We start from the raw sequence: 25,324 nt of genomic DNA, 5'->3' as shown, positions 1-25,324 counted from the left end.
CTCGCATCAGCCACAGCCAGACACACTGATACTTGACTCTAGCATAGTTACATCATTTTGGCCCTCTTCAAGGATGGACAGCAACTAACCAACCAACCAATCTTACCTAGACTCAATAATTACTGAATGGGCACTGCCTTAGTCAAACTGGGACCTGTTAAAGACCTTAGCTTAAAAAGACCAAGGTCTCCCACTACATCCAGGGCCATCTCCAGTCATCCTGATCTATATCTTCCCACTGGATCCAGATGGCTCTGGAGGAGAAATGTGAGGCCAGTGACTTTGCACAGTCCTGCTTCACTTAAATACAATTCACTTGTATGTCATGGCATCATATCCTTGATATCATGGTCATCTTTGAGAACACAGGACAAACCACAATGATAACAATAACAGTCAATTCTTATACTTAATAAGTAAAGGAGGGACAGAGTAATTATGCTGCTTGATGCCCCAGAAGGGGAGGTCGGGTGGGGGTGGGGGTGACTTCAGGTAAAGGGCAGATTGACAGAAACTAAGTCTGCAGGAAGGACATTGTTGAGTGGATCCCAGAACACAAGCCTGTGGCTCTGGTTGTGTCACTATGCCAGAGAATGGTGACTGGTGGGCGGAAAAGACATTGAGTGAGCATGCTCAGTGTTTCAGGTTAGCCTGCTCTGTTAGCTTATTGAGTTGTTTCTTAGTTAAATTTCTTGGCATTCTGGCCTGTGGAGACTTTCATTTTGCTTCTTGAATATTTTTCTGATTTGGGGTAGTTTTAAGAGGTTATGAGGATTGGAGCAAATTTCTAGTCTTCCATTTGGTTGATCATATGACCCAGAAGTCCCATTGATATACTTGGAAATGAATACATAAAACATCACTTTGCCATCTCTTCAATATCTAATAGTACATTCCCCCAGCAACTTGAGAAAACAACTTGCTTCTACTTTTTTCCCACTGTCTCCTTTTCTCCAACACCTTCCCCACAACTCACCTCTACTCTGGCGCCGATATTTCCAGTAGAGCAAGATAAAAATCAAGGCCAGCAGGATCAATACGGGCACAAGAATACCCACAAATATAGCCACTGAAAAACTATGGCCTGCAGGGAAGGGGGAGAGGTAGTAGGGAGAATAAAATAAACAAGAGCCAGCTGTTCAAAAAAAAGCATGGACAAAGGTACACATGAATGGTTTTAATTTTGTTGGGAACATTTCCTTCCTTACCATATGCTCTGTCCTCTAACTCAAAAATTGTTTTCATATATACATATGTGTATATACATAAATCTACACACATACATGTGTGTATATATACACATATATGTATATTGCATGCATATACATACACACATTGGAGGTCTATTTCTATTTTTTCTTTGCTTTTTTTTAATGGCAATTGGGGTTAAGCTACTTGCCCAAGGTCACATGGCTAGTTTTTGTGTGTGTATGTGAAATGTCTGAAGCTGGATTTGAACTCAGGTCCTCCTGACTCCAGGGCTGGTGCAGTCTATTTCAATTTTAAATTTATTGAGAACAAGATACAATTCTAGGACTCTGGCATGTAAAGAAATTTTTCCATGCTCTTACTCTAAAGCTATTTGACTAGGGTGACTAAAGTGATCACTCTACACTGCCTAGCTCTAATACTCTGCTTTGCATCTGAATGGATCATGGCAAAATTTTTGTACTTACCCATTTCCAACTAAGTGAAACTCAGTCACTCACCATGAAAACCAGAAATAGTTCATATCATGCCTGCATCACTTGCTAGTTATGGACAAATCACTCATCTCCTCCAAGACTGTTTCCTTATCTGTAAAATGGAGGTGGAGGGACAATCCTTTCCAGTCCTATGCATGCCTATGAACGGAGGCTCCATGGAATCTTGTTCCAAAGTTTATAGTTTGAAACAAAACAGAAAGCTCTGTATTTACATAAAGATACACAATGAGCAGAGGATCTCTGGGGGCTAGTCCTAAATGCTAGAAATCCTGTGTTTTAGCTCTAGGTACTTCCCAGAAAACAAGAAAGAGGAGAAGTGCTTGTAGACCCTGTAAGGGAGACAGTCTGAATATCGAAAGAGGCCCCCCAAAAACTTGGCTTTTGGTTGACTCTCCCCTTCCCTTGGAGAAGCCCTAGGCAGTGTTTGGTTTGGGAAGAGGTCGACACCTTGTGCTATATTCTGTGGAGGGAGGCCTACATTTCCTTGCAGGGTATGTTGTTAGTGCTGGAGCCCAGCTACATGGTCTATTTTGTTTAACTGCTCACAGCGTGCAAAACAGAGTAAAACAGGTCAAAATAAAGGTCCTCCCCTTGTATACTCCTAGCATCAGCTCAGGAGAACTAGATATATGTGGGGAGGCTGCCATTGTGATGCTGGGTCAGAGAAACATCTTCCTTCCTTCTTAGAATCCCAAATTTCCTTTAAAGCCCAGCTTAGGTACCATTGTCTGTGTGAGTTTTCACGATCCACCAACTGCTAGTGCCCCCCCTTCAAATTACTTTGCATTTATTTTGTATATAATTATGAGAGACTGTTACAAAAATAGTAATATGAACCTTTTTTAATTTATTTGGGGGGAGGTACCAACAGGCAGCTAGATGGTTCAGTGGACAGAGTGCTGGGCCTGGAGTCAGGAAGATCTGAGTTCAAATCCAGCCTCAGACACTTACTAGATTTCTGACCCTGGACAAGTTACTTCACCCTGTTTGCCTCAGTTTCCTCATCTGTAAAATGATTTGGAGAAGTAAATGGCAAAACACTCTAGTATCTTTGGCAAGAAAACCCTAAATGGGGCCATGAAGACTAGAACACAATTGAACAATACCAGTAGGGTGTTGGTGGTCACATATGACTAAAGTATCTACAAAGTATCTTCCCATGCTCCCTTACCTTGTTACCTATCTCTTTGTTTTCCTGGGGGATCCATTTTCTATTTTCCTATGAGGGATACAGAGACAAAGAATGACCTTGACTGGTTGTGTGTCACACAAACACCAGAAAGGGCATCCTTACCTGCGCCATCTTTGGTTGGGATCACACTGTATTCCATCTTACTATCCATGTGGTCCACATTGCAGAATAGCTTTTTCCCCACCTGTTTCTCAGAGTCTTTGATATGGAGGATGCTGGTGACCGATGTGGTACCATTTGGATGAGTGATGCTCTCAGTGGTACTTGGCACCTCTGGCCCGATCTTCCAGGAGATCACAGGGGGTGGCCGTGCAATGGCAGAACAGGTGACATTCAGGTGGCCTTCAAAGAATTGGTAGCTCAGGAAGACTGTAGGCTGTACTGAGACAAAAACCAATAATTCTCTTTCATCAAAAATGGATTCAACATCTATGTACCCAGTACTGTAAAGGACTTTTAAAAAAACTTTAAGAAATGGTTGCTGAAATATGTTGATTCATAGGTAAATAATAATGATAGCTTGCCTTTATATAGTGTTTCGAAATATAAAAAATGCTTTTTGTTTATCTCCTCTTAGCCTCACAACCTTGTGAGGTAGATGCTATTACTAGCTTATAACTGGAAGGGATTTTAGACAGGTTCCAATTTTCTATTGTTTTTATTGGTTCCATTATTTATTAATTTTTCAAATAAGGAAATCAAGGCCCCCTGATGTTAAGTCACCCAGGTAATCAGTGTTCAATGTAGCTGAACTCATATCCTCTGCCTCCTAATTTAGCATTCCTTCTGCTATACCAATGCTGCTACATCAAGGAATTGAGCTTAATTGGGGAAACAAAACTATCTATCACATGTACAATAATTAGAGAACAATTACAGGGTTAAGGTGACTATACAATGGGATTCAGAGACAAGATAGATTATTGTGGGCTAGAGGAGTTGACAAATGTCTCATGGCAGAGGTGGGATTACTCCTCATACATGTCTAGGGCTGACATTTATAGTGAACTTTGTAAGATTTACCAAGTATCATTCAGTCTAAAATCATTCATTAAGTATTTACTATGTGCCAGGAACTATGCTAAGTGTTAGGGATTAAAAAAAGGAAAGAGAGTCCCTGTCCTCAAAGAGTTTGCAGTCTAATAGGGAGACATTATCTAGATAACTTGGGACATATAAGATATGTACAGAGAGGAGTTGGGAGACAACTCTGGAAGACACTAGGAGGCAATCCTATAGAAGATCCTGAGATCAATGGAGGGCTCTCACAAAAAGTAAGATTTAAGCTGACTTTTGAAAGAAATCAGGAAAAACTAAGAGATTAAGGCAAAGAGGGAAGTATCATGGGCATGGAAGACAAGGAAATACGGTTCCATGCATGAAGAATGACAACAAAGGTCAGTGCAGGGAGATCACAGAGGGGAGTAAAGTGTAAGAAAGGGCCAGGTTGCAAAGTGTTCTGAATGCCAAATTGAATATTTTGTATTGATCTTGTTTGAGTTATCACAACAGCCCTGAAATATGACTAGGATCTAGGCTGGTAGAAATTAAGAAATAAGGTATATAAGGTATTCTAGAGAAGGGGTTTAAAGGCAGGAATGAACATGGCGTGATGATGAATTTGTGTTTGGGGGGCAATGATGAAATTAGGCATAATTAGAATGGCAGGTATATGCTGGAGAATAGTGGGAAATTATGTTGAGTGTTGGGTAGGACCAGGCTAGATTATGGAGAACTTGAAAATCATTTAGAAATTGAGTTTGATACATTAGGGAGCCACTGCACAATCCTGGGTAATGGAAGTTGAAAGTGGTATTTTATGGAGATCTGTCAGGAAGCCAAAAGCTCGATGCATTGCCAGGAATCATCACCTGGAATTGGATGGCAATGAGAGCTGGTCAACAGCGACCTGGACTGAGAATCTAGCTTAGCAAAAGGGGTCTGGCAAATATCACAGGCTTAGATAAGTAATGAGTGAGGTCTGGCAACATCAGCTAATGCAGGGAGGAACAAACAAGCCAGCAAAAGATTTAGGCAGACAGACAGGCAGCATCCAGGAGATGAAATAGCAAAAGTGACAACACTAGTAAGCAGGATATAAAGTATCTCAAGTGTGGCAGACAAGGAGATGGAACAACACACACACACACACACACACACACACACACTGTGTGTGTGTATATACATACACACATACATATTATATATTATATACATACATATATACAATTGTATATATTATATATACACAAACATATTGATACATAATATATGCTTGTACATTACATACCTACTCACATATATACATACATGGATACAAATACACATATAAAATTATATATTGTATACATATCATATGTAACATATACTTAAATATTACATACCTACTCACACATATGCATACACACATGTGCATACATAATATATACATGCACATATGCAATTATATATTATATACACATACATGTGTGCACTTTAAAATTTTTATCATTTGATCTTCACAACAACCCTAGGAGTTACATGTTGTTATTCCCCCCCCATTTTTATTTATTTTATTTTTATTTTTTTCTTTTTGGAGGGCAAATGGGATTAAGTAACTTGCCTAGGGTCACAAGGCTAGTTTTTGTATTAAGTGTCTGAGGCCAGATCTGAACCCAGGTCCTCCTGACTCCAGGGCCAGTGCTCTATTCACTGCTCTGTCTAGCATGTATGCATATACAAATATGTGTATACACATACATATACATGCACATATATGTGTTTATAGAAAAGCATGCTGTTTCTCATTCTACAGTAAACGTGCTCTGCCCTCATTTTATCCTGCTTTGCTGAATCCTGGTGACCCTGGGCCCAAAACTATTGATTTTGCTTAAACACCCATCAGCGAGTTCTGCCCTTTACTGAGACAATACTAGAAAACCAAGGATGAGTCTACAGCGCCTTGAGAGCCTGGAGAGAGGGATGACAGGGCACATCCCATCACGATGATCCAGGTATGAAATGATGAGGATCTGATATAAGATTATGATACTTAATATTTATATAGTGCTTTAAAGTTTTCAAAGTGCTTTATATAGAACCATAGCCTTGTGAGGTAGATGGTATTATAATCCAGAAGACCCAAGCTCACATCTGGCCTCACAGACACTTACCCAGTCTGCCTCAATTTACTCATTTATAAGGTGAGGATAATAACGGTACCTATCTCCCAGGTTGTGGTGAGGATAAAATGAGATAGTAATCCCAAATCACTTAGCAGAGGTAGCATACAGTAGGCACCACATAAATGTTGTTCTTATTTTCATTCTGTGTGTGATAAAATTGAATCACAAAGATTAAGACACTTGCCCAGGGTCACAAAGCTAGTAAGTGTCTGAGTTCAGATTTTAAGTCCAATCTTCCTGGCTCCAAGTCCAGTCTCGATGTGCACCATGCCATGTAGCCTTCTGGGCAGTGTTGGTGGCAGGACAAATGGAATAGAAGGGTCAAATCCAAGCAAACCACATTTTGACAAAGCAGCTCAGTGACTGAGAGATGGGGAAAGGGAAGGGAGGTAAGGAGAGAACAGAGGAGAGGAGAGGAGGGGACAGGAATGATTGTTCCCCTCATAGCTCTTAAGTTTCCTAGAGACTATCTTCTTTGCTGAATAAGGGCCCCAAGGGGCTTAGCAACAGATCAGACCATCTGTTGCTTCTTCGAAAGCTCCTAGAACTGTGTTTGCTTTAACAGCTAAACAAACCTAGGCTTCTCATTGTTTAGCAACCAACCACCTGTTGCCCTAAAACAAAGATTATGCCTGAACTGAAGGGACAATTTTTTTTCTGACTTAAACTAAATAGCATTCTGGGTACAAAATAGAACTTGAAAATCCCAATGTGTGTGGAAATCACCCTAAATCCCAGAAATGAATAAATGAGGGATTGAAACAAGGTACCTTTTAAATAAGTTTTATTTGATAATTTTTGTTTCTTATATTACCATAGTATTCTTTGTATCCCTCCCTTTCCCCTTCCCACAAAGCCATTCCATGTGGCAAAGAATATTTTTAAGAGAGGGGAAAAAATAAACACAACTAATTAACACATTGAAAAAGTTCAAAAACTGTGCAACTTGTGGACCTATCACCTCCATGAAAGTGTGGATGGGTCTGTCTTCTCATATTTTATCACTTGTCATATTTGATCTTCATATTTTTGTCACATTTATTTTTAAGATTTTTGTGTGTTATTGTTCTTTCTATTTGCATTGTTGTAGTTCTGTGTATGGTATTTTTTGCTCTGCTGATTTCACTCTGCATCAGTTCATATAGATCTTTCCATGTTTCCATGTATTCATCACATCCATCATTTCTTGCAGTACAGTAATATTCCATTGCATTTGTGTACCACAATGTGTTCATTCATTCCCAATTGCCAATTAATGGGCATCTACTTTGTTTCCAATTCTCAGCTATCATGAAAAGTGCTGCTATAAATATTTTACAGTACATGGGTACTCTTTTCTTATCAATGGCTCCCTTGGGGTATAATTCCAGTAATGAAGGTTCTGGTTCAAAGGGTATGGACATTATAGTCATTTTATTTGCATAGTACCAAATTGCTTTCCAAAATGGTTGTAGCATTTCACAGATATACTGACAATATATTAGTGTTTCTATCTTTTCACAAGTCCTCCAAAAATGATTGTTGTTACTTTTTGGAATTTACAGGGTGTGAGATGAAACTGAAGGGTTGTTTTAATATTGATTTCTCTTATTATTAGTGATTTTGAGCATTTTTATGTGGTTGTAAATAATTTGCAGTTCTTCTTTTGAAAATTATTTGTTCATGTACTTTGACCATTCATCTGTTGATGAATGTGCTCTATTATATTAAGGAAAGAAAAAAGCTCATAACACTACCAGGAGATATAGGGTCTTGTTCTATCAGATTCACCCCACCTCCCAAATCTCCTAGATTCTTTTTTCAAAAATTCCCAGAGAAATTATTCCAATTCTTTTCATGAACCTATAGTTCATTTTGGCTAAACAAATAAAAGTATTATCATTTCCCCATTTTACAGATGAGGAACCTAAAGGAGAGAGGGAAAGTGAGAGAGAGAGAGAGAGAGAGAGAGAGAGAGAGAGAGAGAGAGAGAGAGACAGAGAGAGAGACAGAGAGACAGAGAGAGACAGAGACAGAGACAGAGAGAGAGAGAGAGACAGAGAGAGAAACACAGAGACAGAGAGACAGAAAAAGAGAGAGGAAATGGCTTGCTCTATATTACAGAACTAGCAAATAACCAAATCACGATTCAAACTTAGGTCTTCTTGACTACAAGTCCAATACTATCCACTATGTCACTAAGCTATCACATGAAAGGTCTTTTATTTAATGGGGTCTATTAAGATGATGCCAAAAAGAACTGAATTTTCACTAGCCATTACAAATTTATGAACTGGAGAACTGATCAGACTATTGAATCCTAGGTTAGAAGGTAGGAGTTGGGGGATGGAGATATCCTACTAAGGGGGAAGTGATTTTTTTAAATTAAATTTTATGTTTATTTTGAATTTACATCATTCATTTTCCACAAGACTTTGAGTTACAAATTTTATCCCAGTCTTTCCTCTACCCAACACCCCAAAAAATGATCCCACTGTATACCCCTTCCCCCAATATGCTCTCTCCTATATCCTCCCCCATACTCCTTCTGACTTGAGGACAAGATGGATCTCTATACCCCAGTGCCTCTATATCTTATTTCCCAGTTGCATGTAAATAATAATAATAATTTTTTTAAACATTTGATTTTAAAACTTTGAATTCCAGAATCTTTCCCTTCCTCCCTCATCACCCACCCTTACTGGGAAAATAAACAATTCAATATAGGTTGTATGTGTGTAGCTATGCAAAACATTTCCATAGTGAATATATTGTGAAAGACTGACTATATTTCCCTCTGTCCTATCCCGACCCCCACTTGTTCTATTCTTTACTTTGACCCTGTACCTTTTCAAAAGTGTGTGCTTCCAACTTCCCTCCCCCCAGTCTGCCCTCCCTTCTGTCATTCCCTCTCTCATCCCCTTCTTCCTTACTCTCCTGTAGGGTGAGATACCCTATTTAGTGTGCATGTCATTCCCTCCCTAAGCCAGATTCAATGAGAGTATGGTTGCCTCATTGCCTTTTGCCTTCCTGTTCTTCCCCTCCATTGTAATATCCTTGTAATTCTTGTCTCTTCTATATGGGATAATTTACCACATTCTGTCTCTCCCTACCTCCTCTCATTATATTCCTCTCTCACCCCTTAATTTCAACTTTTAAGTATCATTCCTTCTTATTCAATTGGTCCTGTGCCCTCTATGTATACCTGTACACATATACACACACATTCACATATGCATTCATATGCCCATATACCTTCCTATATAGACATATATATGTATGTATACATATATGTGTGTGTGTATATACATATGTATATATATATATACACACACATACACATTTATATTCCCTTCAACTATTCTCATACTGAGAGAAGTTTCATAAGTTACAATTATCCTTTTTCCATGTAGGGATATAAATAGTTCAACTTTGATAAGTTCTTATGATTACTTTTCCCTGTTTCCCTTCTCATGCTTCTCTTGCTTCTTGTATCTGAATGTCAAATTTTCTGTTCAAGTCTTGTTTTTTCATCAAGAATGCTTGAAAGTTCTCTATTTCATTGAATGACCATATTTTCCCCTGAAACATGATATTCAGTTTTGCTGGGTAGGTGATTCTTGGTTTTAATACCAGCTCCTTTGGCCTCTGGAATATCATATTCCAAGCCCTTTGATCCCTCAACGTGGAAGCTGCCAGATCCTGTCTTATCCCGATTGTGTTTCCACAATATTCAAATTGTTTCTTCCTGGCTGCTTGTAATATTTTCTCCTTGATCTGGGAATTCCAGAACCTGGCTATAATATTCCTAGGAGTTTTCTTTTGGGGATCTTTTTTAATAGGTGATAGGTGGATTCTTTCAACCTCTATTTTGCCCTCTGGTTCTAAAACATCAAGGCAATTTTCCTTGAGAATTTCTTGAAGGATAATTTCTAGGTTCTTTTTTTGATCATGGCTTTCAGGTAGTCCAATAATTTTAAAATTATCTCTCCTGGATCTATTTTCCAGATCAGTGGTTTTTCCAATTAGATGTTTCACATTGCCTTCTATTTTTACATTTGTTTGGATCTAATAAATAGTATCTTGATATATCATAAAGTCACTAGCTTCCATTTGCTCCAGTCTAATTCTGAAGGAATTATTATCTTTAGTGAGCTTTTGAGATTCTTTTTCCATCTGGCATATTTGGCTTTTTAAGGCATTCTTCTCCTCATTGGCTTTTTGAGCCTCTTTTGCCATTTGAGTTAGTCTATTTTTTTAAGCTGTTATTTTCTTCAGTCAGGTTGTTGACTCTCTTTTCATTATTTTCTTGCATCATTCTCATTTCTCTTCCCAATTTTTCCTCTTCTCTTATTTGGTTTTCAAAATCCTTTTTAAGCTCCTCTGTGGCCTGTAACCAGTTCATATTTTTCTTGGAAGCTTTTGCTGCAGGAGTTCTGACTTCATTGTCTTCCTCCTGTTCCATGGTTTGATCCTGTTTGTCCCCAAAATAGAAGTGTAAAGATGGATTGCTCTGCTTGCTTTGCTTCCTTTGCTTGCTCATGTTGCCACTCAATTACTTGACTTTTGAGCTTTATGTCACAGTAGAACCCTACTTCCAGAGAGGAGAGCTTTGTCCCAGATTGCTGGGGTTTTCATAGCTGCTGGAGCTATTAGTTGCCTGTCCTCTCAGAAACCTCCACTGACTCTGGCACACTGGTCATGTACCCCAGGACCTCCACCTTAGACAGCAATCCAGATCCAAGCAGGTTAAAGCAAGAGTGATTACCCCTCAGACTGGTTGCTTGGTCCCCCTACAATCTGCAGGCCAGGAGCTCTGAAGTAGCCACACAGCAGCCCAGACCCTCTGTTCCCACAAAGTCCACACTAAACTCTCCCCTTGTCTTTGGCATTTATGGTTTGATAATTCTGGCACAGCTGCTGGTGATCCACTTTCCTGAAGTCCCTCCAGTCATGGCTGTTCTGGCCACCCTGAGGCCAAAACTGAGGACTCATGTGGGGCTGGGTGTAGCAGCAAGCACCCCAGTGTCCCCAAGGTGCCTGCTCACACAGGTTCTTGGATCTGCTTTGTTAAAGGAAAGAAACTCAAAATGGGTTAACAAGCTTACTTTAATCAGTCAGACATATATCGTTTACCTTGTTCAGGGGAAAAAGGTCAGCACCCCAAACTTCAAAATATACAGACAGAATTATCAAGACATTAACAGATCAAGTAGACAGCTTTCTAAACTGTCCAACCATTACATCCATACCCAGTCAACATCTGGGTTTCCACATCTGGGTTTTTCAAAGCCGGAGGACTCTCAACAACGGCTTCCCAGAATTCAGATCAAATCACAGAACACTTCTCAAAGTGAGTCCCAAAACAAAGCTACACATCAGGGCTTATATAGCCTTCTCCTGGCTCAGAGAATGTAACAACCTTATTGACCCACTGGCCAATCAAAAAGTATCTACTGAAAAACAAGCCTCCCACCCCAGACTCCAGGTGCACTTTAGCCTAGGGGCAGAGAAGATCTTTAAACCTGCATTTCCATTACATTCGGCCCCAAGATCTTTCATGCCCATAGCACAGACAATTTACTTTTGAATTAGCACTGAACATTTCTTAGGTCACATTTTCAAAGTACAGAACTAAAGTTACCAAAGTGGCTACTGGCCCTTAAACAAACACAAAGTACATAGCATTATCATCTCAATTCAAAACAAGAGTTCAAATAAAGTTCTCTGGAGGGGGGGGAGGGGTATCCTTCCCCTCACACAGCTCCAGCCCCTGCTTCCAGGTACAGAGAGGGGGCTGGGCAACAAAACCAACAAGGTGGTGTCCCTGGGGATCCAAGGCACTTCATCCTACCCACCATAGTCACAAGTCCATCCTCCCCCAGGGTCCCAAACTGTGGGAAGCAGCCAGGAAACACACTCAGTGCCCCTGCTTTGCTGCTCAGTTCTTATCTTTTCCTGTGGCTGAATTCCGAACTCCTGGGCTCCTTCTCCTCCCGCAGGCGGCAGCCGCTCCTGGCTTCTGCCCAGGTCCCGATGCAGGCAGCTCACCATTCCCGCTCTCAGCTCAGCGAAGTCTGCATGCAGGCCATTCTTCTCTCCTGGTCCATGGCTCCACAGAGTCACAGCTACCACAACTGGGAAACAAACGATTATCCCAGCCCCCATACTTTCCTTTTACTCTGCAGATCCTGTTCGTGACGCCATTTTGTAGCAGCAAGCACCCCAAGCGTCCTCAGGGTTTGCAGCTACCACAGGTTCTTGGATCTGCTTTGTTAAAGGAAAGCAACTCAAAATGGGTTAACAAGCTTACTTTAATCAGTCAGACATATATCGTTTACCTTGTTCAGGGGAAAAAGGTCAGCACCCCAAACTTCAAAATATACAGACAGAATTATCAAGACATTAACAGATCAAGTAGACAGCTTTCCAAACTGTCCAACCATTACATCCATACCCAGTCAACATCTGGGTTTCCACATCTGGGTTTTTCAAAGCCAGGGGACTCTCAACAACGGCTTCCCAGCATTCAGATCAAATCACAGAACACTTCTCAAAGTGAGTCCCAAAACAAAGCTACACATCAGGGCTTATATAGCCTTCTCCTGTCTCAGAGAATGTAACAACCTTATTGACCCACTGGCCAATCAAAAAGTATCTACTGAAAAACAAGCCTCCATCCCCAGGCTTCTGGTGCACTTTAGCCTAGGGGCAGGGAAGATCTTTAAAATTTACATTCGCATTACACTGGGCTCGGCTCTCAACATCCTGGGATTGGCTCCCAGCATGCTGTGATCGACCCTTCCTGTTGACCTGCCGGGCTGTCTTCAGCGGGAGGTTTGTTTCTCTCTGTCAGTTTGTTGTTTCTGTAGCCCTTAAGTTTGTTTAGAGTCATTTTTAATGTGTATTTGAGGTGGTTATGGAGGGGGTATATGAAGTTTTACTGCTTCTATGCTGCCATCTTGGCTCCACCCCCACTATCTCTTGGCTCCACCCCTACTATAGGGTGGGGGAAGTGATTGAAGGAAATCCCTTATCATCTATAGGGTGGGTTCCCTCAATCAACCTGATGATATCATAAAGCAAAGGTGTTTGTAGGCAACTAAAGGGGAATTCCCTATGGGACCACTGTGTACACCCAATGGTGCCTTGCTAATAAGACATATAAAATTCAAGTTGATTGGCTGATTGAGACTAATGTAGGAGGAGCTGCCTCTTTCCATGAGTTACCGTGTTTCCCCGATAATAAGACACTGTCTTATTATTTTTTTTGGACAGAAAAACACCAGAGGGCTTATTTTCAGGGGAGGGCTTATTTTAATGAACATTGATAGCAATTTTAATAGACAGGTAAATGTGAACAAAAAAATGTACCTTTATTCAATAAGCAAATCACTGGGGAAGAACAGGATGACGCGCTCACTGCTGTAGCTCTGATTGGATGCAGCTCGGAGCATGGCGTGCGTTTCACTGGGGGGGGGGGACGGTGCATACAGAGGGTACCGTAATGTAGCGTGTAGCGCAGGGGATCACCTTCACTACAGTAGCAATCTCAATAGGGCTTATTTTTGGCGTTTCGGGGGAGGGCTTATTTTAGAGGAATCTTATACAGTAAGGGGAGGGCTTATTTTCGGGATAGATCTTATTATCGGGGAAACACGGTATAAGTGACTGTAGAGACCAAGTTGGGATCTTTCATTCTTTCTTGGACTTTGAAAAAAATAGGCCAATACGTGACTTGCATTATGGGAAAAGAGATTCCCTGCTCATTTTCAGTGCTCAGTCCCACCAACCTGAAGAGAACTTAACAGGATCATAGATTTATGCACAGGTTCCTAGGCAGGGATGGTAGCTGCTGGAACAAACCAGAGGGGTGATATTTTTTTTTAATGATGCAAATTTTTTAAAAAGCTAAAAGATTAAAGAAAGTAGATTTCCAGGGCAGCATTGAGTAATTGATTTTAAAGGAGGTGATAGACCAAATGAGTTTGGGAACCTCTGAATTTTAGAGGTAGAAGAGACATCAGAGACCACTTAGTCCAACACCATAGTTTTAGATATGAGGAAAGAGAGGATCAGAGAAGTCAAATAATTTGCCCAGAGTCACATAACTAGTCAGTATCTGAGGTGGGATCTGAAACCGGATCCTTCTGGCTCCAAGTCCAGTGCTCTATCCATCACTCCACACTGTCTCTCTAATAGTGAGTTATGGCAAAAATATATACAGAAGTTAACATATAGTTGTACAGAACTTGAGGCATTGTTCCTGGGCTGTGTTACTGAAGCCGAAATTCTCATAGGTAAGTAGAAGAATTTTGAATTTCTGGGGCAGCATAATCACAGAATCTAACTTTCTGGCCAGAGAAGGGATATTCTGGACAGTATGCTAGCTTTGGATGTTGTCTCAGGGATAATGTGTTATTTGAGAATTCCTAATTTGAGAATTCCCAGGAGTAGACCTTTTAGCAAAAGAAAAGGATTTCCTAATGCATCATGTGCCTCAGAGAAAAATGATTCCCATTAACTTCTGTATAGTGTCCTACTCAGAGAACAGAGCCAGTGAATTATTCAGACTATGTAGGTGTAATGGGAAAGGATTGATTATTCAACAGTTCTGAAAGCATACTTATCTTCTAGGGTGAGGGGACAATCTAAAACATAGTGGCACTTTCAATCAAAAAACCATCTAGTAAGCACTTACTAAGTGCCAGGCGCTGTCTTAAGTACTAGGAATATGAAGAAAGGGTTTTTTTTTAAAGTCCCTAGCATTAAGAAGCTCAAATTTCAACGAGGGAGGCAGTATGTAAATAATTAAATAATATAAGAAATACAGAGAATATATGGAACATAATCTCTGATGGAAACCCACTAGCAGTTGAGAGGACTTGGAAAGTATTCCTGAAGAAGTTGAATTAGAGTTAAGACTTAAAGGAAGCCAAAGAAACTAAAAGGCCCAAGTGATGTGGCCCAGAGATGGGAGATGGAGTGCTGGGAGTGTGTAACAGCACCACTGTAACTGAATTGTACAGTGGGAACATTATAAAGACAGAAAAAGGACTGGATTATAAAGAGCTTTAAATCTCAAACAATTTGATCCCTGAGGTAATAGGGAGCTACTGAGATTTACTAAGTGTGTTTGAGTGGAGTGGGGAAGGGGAGGGGCTTGAGGGGAGGGAGCCATGGTTAGAACTCAGGAAAATCATCGTGGCAGCTAAGCAGAAGATGGATTGGATTGGAGAGAGACTAAGGAACAGAGACAAAATAGAAGGTATTTGCAATAATCCAACAAGAAGTCCTGAGGGTCTGAAGTTGCTGTGTGAGTAGAGAGAAGGGGAAGGGTATGAGAGCAGTTGTGAAGGGAGAAATGGAAATATTTGGCAACTGACTGGATAGTGGGATGAATGAGAGTGAGAAGTTAGGGATGCCAATGAAGTAATGAACCTGGGTAAATGGAGAATAGCCAAGCCATAGATAGTAATGATGAGGTAGAGAAGAGACAAAGGCAAATAGAATGAATTCTGTTTTGGACGTGCTGAGCTTGAGATATCTACAAGACACTGAGTACAAGATGTCTAAAAAGCATCTGATGATATGAGCCTATAGTTCAAGAGAGAGATAACTTTAAGGTCCAGCCTTCAGGGTACCAGCCATAAAAGAAGAAAAAGTCAGAAATATGGAAATGCAAAGTGGAAAGAAGACCAATCACTGAAGATCTCAAGAGGAAGGAAATTCAGTTCAAAACTTAGAGCACAAGGAGATAATTCATCAGAGAAGACATTAAAACAGAAGCAAAGATGGCCTCCAGGATTGAATTCAAACACCTCTAAATAAATATTTCAAGACACATGGAAAGGAATTAACATCTGTTGAGAAATAGGAACATATGACTTCCAAAATGCATGGAACCATAGCAATGTTTTATCAAAAGGTTCAAGAGAGAAATAAGAAATGTGGAAACAGGTTTTATTAATCATACAGGAAAAAAGGCAATAAAAACCCACATAGAACCCATAGGAATGAGACTTTTCAAAGAAAAAAATGGATTGGGAATACAAACATACAGAAGTGAAGAACAATCTTGAAGAAGGAAAACAGAAAAGCAATAATCCTTTTAAAATGCATCTGATCTCTATACAAGCAAAATACTATGTCTTAAAGACAGCTTGCATAAAATTATGCGAAAGAAAAATTATAATGATGAAACAATATACTAAAATTTCTAGGATGCAGCTAGAACAGTCTGGGAGTAGAGAGTGAGGAATTAGATCCCTAAAAATATACTTTATCAAAACTGAAAAGTAGAGAATTAACTAAATTAACTAATTAGCTTAAAAATTCACTTTAAAAATTAAAAATACTATAAATATCCCAGTATAGGCACAACTTAGGAGATATGGAAAATTAAAGCAAAAATAGATAGTTGGAAACATAAAAGAATAGAGAAAGAATATTTTTTGAAAAGATTAACAAAACTGATAAATCTTTAGCAAATCTGACTTTAAAAGATGAGGACAAAAATCCAAATCAACAAACAACAAAGGAACAAAGTGAAATCATAATTGGAAGATATAAAACTAATCTTGGGAACCTACAATGCGCATATATAAGCTAACAAAATGAAAAGACAAATGAAAAAGATTAATACCTTCAAACATATAAAATACTCAAATTAACAGAAGATCAAATAGAGTTCTTAGATAACAGTCTCAGAAAAAGAAAGTGAACTAGATGTAAAGGAAGAAGGAAAATAAACTTCCTGATTTTGACAAATTTACAGAAGAATTCTATCAAACCTTTAAAGAATGGTAATATCGCTCTTACAAAAATTATTCTCAAAAATTGAAAACAAAACACTCAGTCAGATTCCTTTTATGATGTAAATATGCCTTCATACCTAAACTAATAAAAGATAAAGCAAAGAAGAACTATAGACTACTATCACTGAGGAATATAAAACTAAAAAAATTTTAAAAAGTCCTATCAAAAAGACTATTGCAATTCATCTAGGAAACCATGCTTTATACCCAAGATGAATTTATATCAGGGATTCAAGTATGATTCAACATTAAGGAAATAGTCATCATGATTAATCATATTAAAACAAAAAACATCCAAGCCCACATGATTATGAAAAAGACTTTGACAAAATATAAGATTTACTTACACTAAAATCCATACAAAGTATAGACATAGAGGAACCTTTTTAATATAGCCAGGATCCATCTAAAACCAAGAGTAAGCATAATATACAATGGGTATACACGAGAAGATTTCCAGATAAATACAGCAATATAATATTATTTTATATAAATACACTCTCCCTGCTATTATTTTAGATAGTGCTAGAAATGCTAGCAAAAGCAATAAGATAAGAAAAAAGAAAATACAAATGTGAAGACATTCAAAGAAGGGACAAAATTATTCCTACTTGCTATAGTATATTATTTTATTTGGAAAATACTAGGCAATCAGTAAACATATTAAGAAAACAGCTTCAGCAAATTTGTAGGCTACAAAATAAGCCCTCAAAAATCAATATCATTTCTATATAATAATGACAAAATTCCAAGAGATAATATCATAAAGAGAGATCCCATTCAAAATAATGACAACACACATATCTGGGGATCAATCTAGAAAAACATACTAAATATTGCATAGATTCAATTATAAAGTTTTCTGTAATGAAAAAAGAAAGGCCAACATAAATAACAGGATAAGTATTCAGTGATCATGACTATGATATGTAAATATAATAAAAATGACTATACTACCAAAGTTTAATTGCAGTTTTAATGTGATACCAATTAAACTACCAAATGAATATTTTAAGGAATTTGATAAAACAGTAACAAAATTCATTTGGAGCAACAAAATATCTAAAATATTAAGAGAAACAACATAAAGGTTAGCATAGAGGAAAAGCATTCTAGACCTCAAAGTATATTAAAAAACAGCATCCATAAAACCTTTTAGTATTGGTTTAAATAAAACAGATCAATATAATAGACTAGACAAGGGAGAACCAGAAACAGTGGAACTCAACAAACTGGTGTTTGATAAATCCCCCCCCAAAATTGCTTAAGGAAGAACGATTTTGACCAAAACCTTATACCATAATCCACAATAAGATGAAAATGGATATGTGACCTTAAATAATAATAACAACATTAAAAAATGAAAGAGAAGCAAATCATAAACCTTTCACAGCTATGGATAGAAAATGTATTCTTAAAAGTAGAGTTTTAGGGAAAAATGATAAAACAGATCATTTTTGACTACAAGAAATTGAAAAGCTTCTGTGCAAACTACATAAATATGCACAAATATACATAAATATATACATAGATATAGATATATAACTTTTGACCATGCACACACAACACACAACACATATATATGTAATATATATATGTGTATATATATTATATGTGTGTATATATGTGTATGCATATTTATATACATATATTTATAATAGTACAGCTAGGTAGTGCAACCACACACAAAAAAAGCTCCAGATGAGTAATAATAAAAAGATGTAAATCAAAATAACTCTGAGATTTCATCTTACACCCAGTCAATTGGCAAAGATAACAAAGTGGTTATAGGTATACTTCTGCCTTGTTGGTGGAGCTGTGAATCAGTCAACCATTTTGGAAAGCAGTTAGGAATTATGCAGATGAAGTGACTATACTGTCCACACTCTTTCACCCTGAGATTTCACTATTGGGCATATACCCCAAAGAGGTCACTGATAAGAGAAAAGTTCCTATACATATGTACACCACAATAATCATAGAAGTTCTTTTTGTACTATCAAAGAATAAGAAACATAGTAGATGCCCATCAATTAGGGAATGGCTGAACAAATTTTGACAGACAAATGTAATGGAATGTTATTATGCTGTAAGAAATGACAAACACAATGAATAAAGAAAGTAAAATATGGAAAGACTTACATGAACTGATGCAGAGTAAAGTTAGCATAACCAAGAAAACAATATCCATGGAGACTATGAGAATATAAATGGAAGAAACAACCACAAAACAACAAAAAAAGTGAATGCTGCAAAGTTACAAAGAACAAATGTGATCCCAAAGAAGAGATATGAGAAGATACCCTCAACCCGTTTTTTTGCAATGGTGATAGATTAATGTGTATGAAACACTGAATTCCCCCCAATCCTCCCCCACTACCACTTTTTCAACATATTGGTCAGTTTTGCTTATTTTCCACCTTCTTCCTTCCTCTTTTTATCTTTTAAAAAATATTATTTGCTTTGTTATAACATATGAGTCTCTGAGAGATAAGAGAGGAAAATACACTGGGAGAAATTTTAAAATGACATGTAAAAACAACATAAAAATAAATATTTATTTATAAACAACAAGAAAACAACAACAAAAAAAGAAATAAGAATTCTCCCAGATTACTGACGGCATGCATGAACATGCACAAAATTTCACCATAAAGTTTGAGGCAGGTTTTCCTGAGGCTGTTTCGGCACTGAAGATGTTGAAGATGCATAAATAGCATCCTTCATCCTCCAGTGAAGTTCTCAAGAAGGTGAAGGTTGATTTTTTTTCTTTTTCTCTTTTAAAGAATATTATTTGTGGGGTGGCTAGGTGGTGCAGTGAGTAAAGCGCCGGCCCCAGAGTCAGGAGGACCTGAGCTCAGTTGCGGCCTCAGACACATAACATCCACACCAAAAAACTAGCCGTGTAACCTTGGGCAAGTTACTTAACCCCAATTGCCCTCCAAAAAGCAAATATATATTTTTGTTATAACATGAGTCTCTGAGGGATAAGAGAGGAAAGTACACTGGGAGAAATTGTAAAACATGTAAAAACACCATAAAAATAAATATTTAGGGGTGGCCAGGTGGCTCAGTGAGTAAGAGCACCGGCCCCAGTGTTGGGATGACCTGGGGATCAAATCCGGGCTCTGATACTTACCACCACACCCAGAAATAACTGGCCATATAACCTTGAGCAAGTTACTTAACCCCAATTGCTTTAAAAAAATTATTTATTTTTAAAAAACAAGGAAACAAAAAAAATAAGAAATCTCCCAAATTACTGAAGGCATGCCTGAATATGCACAAAATCTCACCATAAAGTTTGAGGCAGGGATTTCCGGAGGCTGTTTCTGCACCAAAGATGTTAAAGATGCATAAATAGCATCCCTCATCCTCAAGTGAAGTTCTCAAGAAGGTGATGGCTGATTCACTGAGCCCTGCCTGGGTCATTTCTATTTTACCATTGAAAGCTGACTGGATAACTGGTCCGTGTAGTTTGCTGAAAGTCGCCATGTTTTCTGGTCTTCCTTTAGTGATTTTCTGCCATGTAACAACCATGATCTCTTGAATAGTCTGCAGAGAACATTTTAAGGACGCTGGTCTCCCCAGCATCACCGTCTCATTCTCAGTGACCACTTTTCCTGTGGAATCAGAAGAGTTTGTTTTTCTTTTTGGTATGAGATCAATATTACCTTGATTCACAGTTACTTCTGGGAAGTCTTCTCTATATAAATGCATGCCTGGAGGAGATCTTCTATTCCTATAGCCCTTTTATGCCCCCAAACTTCTTCCAAAGCCTTTTCCATCTCCTACACCCCCAATTCTGAATCTATAATTTTGGTAGCAAATAGTAACATAGCACTTAAGTGAAACAGCAGATAAAACAGACAGGAAATCTTAGGCTAAAAGAATCCTAGGTCCCAAAGCGCATGCTTACAATTCATTTAACCTACAATTTTAGAATTATAACCCTAAATCTCAAGCTCTGGCTACTGCAATCTAAACCATTTTCTCAAGTTTTATCCACAAAGGAGATAATAATATTCACAATTCTACTTTAGTGTAATGTATTCTCCATTTATTATCTCATTTGATCCTTTCAATAACCTTGTGAGGAAAATGCCATTATTATTCCCTTTTGATAGACAAAGAAAATGAGGTTCATAGAGGTGACTTTCTTAGAATCACCAAGCTGGCAAATGTCCAAGGGAGGATTCAAACCCAGGTCTTCCTCACTTGAGGTCCAACATTCTATCCACTCGGTGATATTACTTCTCTGATAAATAGTTCATGATCATTTGTGCTGCCATCCCTCAGGTCCTCAAAAACTACATTGCCCTTCAATCTCCTATTTTCCAGGAATAAGAAAGCCAAATTCATTTCCTCTTTCAATCTTTCTGTTATTTTATGTCTATTCCTTTTGGATTACTTGAAAATTCATTAAGAGTGCTCCTGTTCCAATAGTCATGTAAAGGTCTGGCACACAGAAAATATTTACCTGCTTTGAGGAGCTCCAGGAAAGACCTATCCCTAGAATTGGGCACAGCAGATCTAAGTTCTTTTGATCAATTTAAAGATAAAAATTTCTAATTTCTAACAATTAGAGATCCCTAAAGTATAATGAACTGTTTTGATGTCAATGTTCAAGGAGAAGGCAGATAGCAATGAGTCAGGCATATTATTTAAAAACAAAAACAAAAAAAACAAACAACTGTGTGAGAGTTTAGATGAGATGATCTTTAAATTCCTTTCAAGTTCTCCCATTCCTTGCCTCAGAGTAAGGAAGGAAATAAGCATTTATTAAGCACCTACCCTATACCTCACACATAGTAGGGTATTACAAATATCTCATTTAATCTTCACAACAACCATGGAAGGTAGGTGCTATTATGATCCTCATATTATATCTGAGGAAACTGAGGCAGATGAAGGTTAACTGACTTACCCAGTGTCATCTAGTTAGTGTCTGAGGCTGGATCTGAACTCAAGTCTTCCTGACTCTGGGCACAGGTGGCATAAAGGACAGAATGGATGCCAGTTCTGGAGTCAGGAAGAACTGAATTCAAATGTGACTTCAGATACTAGCTGGGTAAGTCACATAACCCTATTTTCCTTGGTTTCCTCAGCTGTAAAATCAGCTGGAGAAAGAAATAGCAAACCACTCCAGTATCTTTGTCAAGAAAACACCAAATGGGCGGCTAGGTGGTGTAGTGAATAGAGCATGGGCCCTGAAGTCAAGAGGACCTGAGTTCAAATCCAGCCTAAGACACTTAACACAAATACTAGCCATGTGACCTTGGGCAAGTCACTTAACCTCAATTGCCCTCCAAAAAGCAAAAAACCAAAACAAAACCTACACATGCTACTGTTACTTTCAGAAATAACTGGCCATGTAACCTTGAGCAAGTTACTTAACCCCAATTGCTTTAAAAAAAAATTAAAATTAAAAAAAAAAAGGAAACACCAAATGGGGTCACAGAGAGTCAGACACGACTGAAATGACTGACTACAACAACTTCCTGACTCCATTTTCTCTTCTGTACCACCTAGCCTTCTGAATAAACACTTGGGGAATCATATTGAATTGAACTGACTCTAAAAATTCTAGTGCTCTATGTCACTGATGAAAACATAAAATTGTTCCGTATCTATGAGTAATGAAATACTGAGTCTCTACCACTAACTAGGATCTGGGGCAAATCACCTAATTTCTCTGAACCTTTTTATCTACAAAATGAGAGGGTTGGTCTCTATGATTTCTACATTTCACTCCAGGTCTACCATTCTGAATCTGACTGACCTAGGAGCCATCGCCAGTCATCCTGACCTATGTCTTGCCACTGAACTCCTTTGACCCTGGAGGAAGTAGTGAGGCTGGTGATTTTAGCACAGCACTACCTCACTTAAATCCAATTCACCTGAAAGTCAAGACATCACCCTCCTGATGTCATTGGTCCTCCTCACAACAACGACTAACCCACAAGGAGTTATAATTTTCTAGTATCATTTCCTTCCTGGTATAAATCTGAACCAACAGGAACTCTTAAATTTTTTTCCCCTTTGCTCTCTAACAACTGAAATAACCTGTGCTCACTTTCAATCCATTTTCTCCTGTCCTATCTTCAGTGAAATTTGACAAATATTTGAAGACTGCTCATGCCTCTGTTTACCTTATCTTCCAATCCAAGTTATCTTATTTCCTTTCTCTTTCCTGTGAATCTTCTAGAAATTCTCCACATTTCTCGTAAACCTTGATGTCTGTTTCCCCTCAAACAAGGTCAAGTCAAGGTCTACACTGTATATTCATTTAACCACCAACAGACTAAACAGCAGAATGGGTCACTGAGTTGGTTCTATTCACTTGATTAGATATCAACTAAGTCACACTATTTGTGACCCAGATCTATTAGCCATCTTAATGATGGTACTGGATTTGCTCTTTGGCAATCCAATGTATTACTCAGTTCTCAAGGACTATGATGAACAAAAACAAAAATTCATCTCAAAAACATTCAAAGTAGTGAGCCACATAGACACAATTTACAATATATAACACAAAACAGTATCCAGAAACCTAGCTGCCCTGTCTCAGTGCTGACATTTGCTAAAAAATAGCAGGGAATAATACATCTTTACCTTGTGCCCAGCACTGCATCACAAGAAACATGCCCCAAATCAGACAGCATGTGAAACTATGAGAGAAGAATTTCTCATGCACCTGGAGATAAAAAAGAAAATTCAGATGAAGCTTTGGGTTTCAGCAAAATCACAATATCCTGTTGATGACAGGAGTTATTTCAGGGAATGTTACAGATATCAGGCACTGACTAGTTTGTCACAAAATACTGTTTGATTTTTGTGGCCAATGCACCAAAGATCATAACTGCAGCCAAACACACTAACTGTGAATCAATAAAGTCTGCTCCAATGGAAGGAAAGGTGAGGGACAAGGGCCAAAGAAGCAGAGACTACAGAAAATTGCACACTCTTTCCAAATCTTTTTTTTCTTTTTTACCAGAAGTTTGAGAGGCTGCTGTTATTTGGAAAGCAATTTAGTAGCAGCCTCACCCCCAAACCAGCCTTGAGACCAGACAAGCCCAGAAGGCGATTAAAGACTTGAAAAAAGATGTAATATCAGTAATGTGTGACTGCTTTCCTGATCTCCTGACCCTCACCTTCAGCACATTCCCAAACAGAGTACTAAAGCTAGAAGGAGATCTGAAAGTTATCTAGACCAACTTCCTCAGCTCTGTCACTATGTGAAGGTCACCTCCCTTTTACGTGAAACTGAAGGCCAGAAAAGGGAGGTGACCTTCACATAGTGACAGAGCTGATTAGGGGCATTATCTCAGAAAAGACCTTGGAGAAGCTGAGGGCTCTGTGTACCTGGCTTCCCACAGGATTTAGGTAGGCCCTCTTGCCCTTAGATGGTCAGTAACCATTTCAACTTGAACATGTTTAAAATTAAGATTTTTTTCATTCAAAATCAGTTCCTTCTGCTCTTTCATGATTGTGTCATTCTCCTAATCACCTAGATTTTAAAACTTAGTGTCATCCTTGATTTCTTCACCTATGTCTGACATCTAGTCAGTCACCAAGTCCAGGGCAGCTAGGAGATACAGTGCACAGAGTGCCAGGTCTGTAGTTAGGACTCATCTTCCTGAGTTTAAATCTGCCCCCAGACATTTACTAGCTGTGTGACCCTGGGCAAGTCACTGAACTCTGCCTCAGTTTAGTTTCCTCATGTGTAAAATGAGCTGGAGAAGGCAATGGCAAATCACTCTAGTATCTTTGTCAAGAAAACCCCAAATAGGGTCATAAAGAGATGGACATGACTGAAATGACTAAGCGCCATCACCAAGTCCTGTTCCTTCCATTCAGATTGCCACTACCTAGGTCAAGCCTTTATCACTTCAATTCAATGATTCAATTAAGCAAACATTTATTAGGCACCCAATGTGTTCATGGTGTAATGCAAAGAGCACCAGATTTGGACTTGGTAGACATGAATTCAGATCCCTGATACTTACTACCCATTCATTTAACCCTGTAGACTTCAATTTCCTCATCTAAAAACGAGAGCAAAGGATTAGATAATCTCTAAGATCCAGCTGTAGGGCCTATTATATTGTGACTGCCATGATTTGTTGAAGAAGAAGAAGAAGAAGAAGAAGAAGAAGAAGAAGAAGAAGAAGAAGAAGAAGAAGAAGAAGAAGAAGAAGAAGGAGGAGGAGGAGGAGGAGGAGAAGAAGAAGAAGAAGAAGAAGAAGAAGAAGAAGAAGAAGAAGAAGAAGAAGAAGAAGAAGAAGGAGGAGGAGGAGGAGGAGGAGAAGAAGAAGAAGAAGAAGAAGAAGAAGAAGAAGAAGAAGAAGAAGAAGAAGAAGAAGAAGAGGAAGAAGAAGAAGAAGAAGAAGAAGAGGAAGAAGAAGAAGAAGAGGAAGAAGAAGAAGAAGAAGAAGAAGAAGAAGAAGAAGAAGAAGAAGA

General features: G+C 38.5%; 1 protein-coding gene across 15 annotated transcripts in view; it reads right to left on the bottom strand.

Annotated features, from left to right (window-relative positions):
* The window catches only part of LOC138147392 (OX-2 membrane glycoprotein-like), a 175,999-nt gene that overhangs the window by 146,734 nt on the left and 3,941 nt on the right, over window positions 1-25,324 (bottom strand). For 10 of the 15 annotated variants that reach the window (XR_011164791.1, XM_069069839.1, XM_069069842.1 and 7 more), the window contains exons 2-5: window positions 23,477-23,558; window positions 20,155-20,481; window positions 3,001-3,279; window positions 977-1,084 (exon numbers count right to left, since the gene is read on the bottom strand). Coding sequence is in view for 14 of the 15 variants with exons in the window: in XM_069069839.1 (XP_068925940.1) it covers window positions 977-1,084; window positions 3,001-3,279; window positions 20,155-20,481; window positions 23,477-23,558 (796 nt within the window). In the remaining variant the exon portion in view is untranslated. Of the gene's footprint in view, window positions 1-976; window positions 1,085-3,000; window positions 3,280-20,154; window positions 20,482-21,338; window positions 21,371-23,476; window positions 23,559-25,324 lie in introns of all 15 variants that reach the window. The other 5 variants (XM_069069841.1, XM_069069840.1, XM_069069852.1 and 2 more) reach the window with 3 other exon arrangements.

Source organism: Petaurus breviceps, unplaced genomic scaffold (assembly GCF_028583685.1).
Source record: "Petaurus breviceps papuanus isolate PSGF00001 unplaced genomic scaffold, PetGlider_PUasm1.0 90792, whole genome shotgun sequence".
NCBI classification, from domain to species: domain Eukaryota; kingdom Metazoa; phylum Chordata; class Mammalia; order Diprotodontia; family Petauridae; genus Petaurus; species Petaurus breviceps.
The sequence above is the reverse complement of the archived record's forward strand: the minus strand, read 5'-3'. Positions and strand labels throughout refer to the sequence as shown.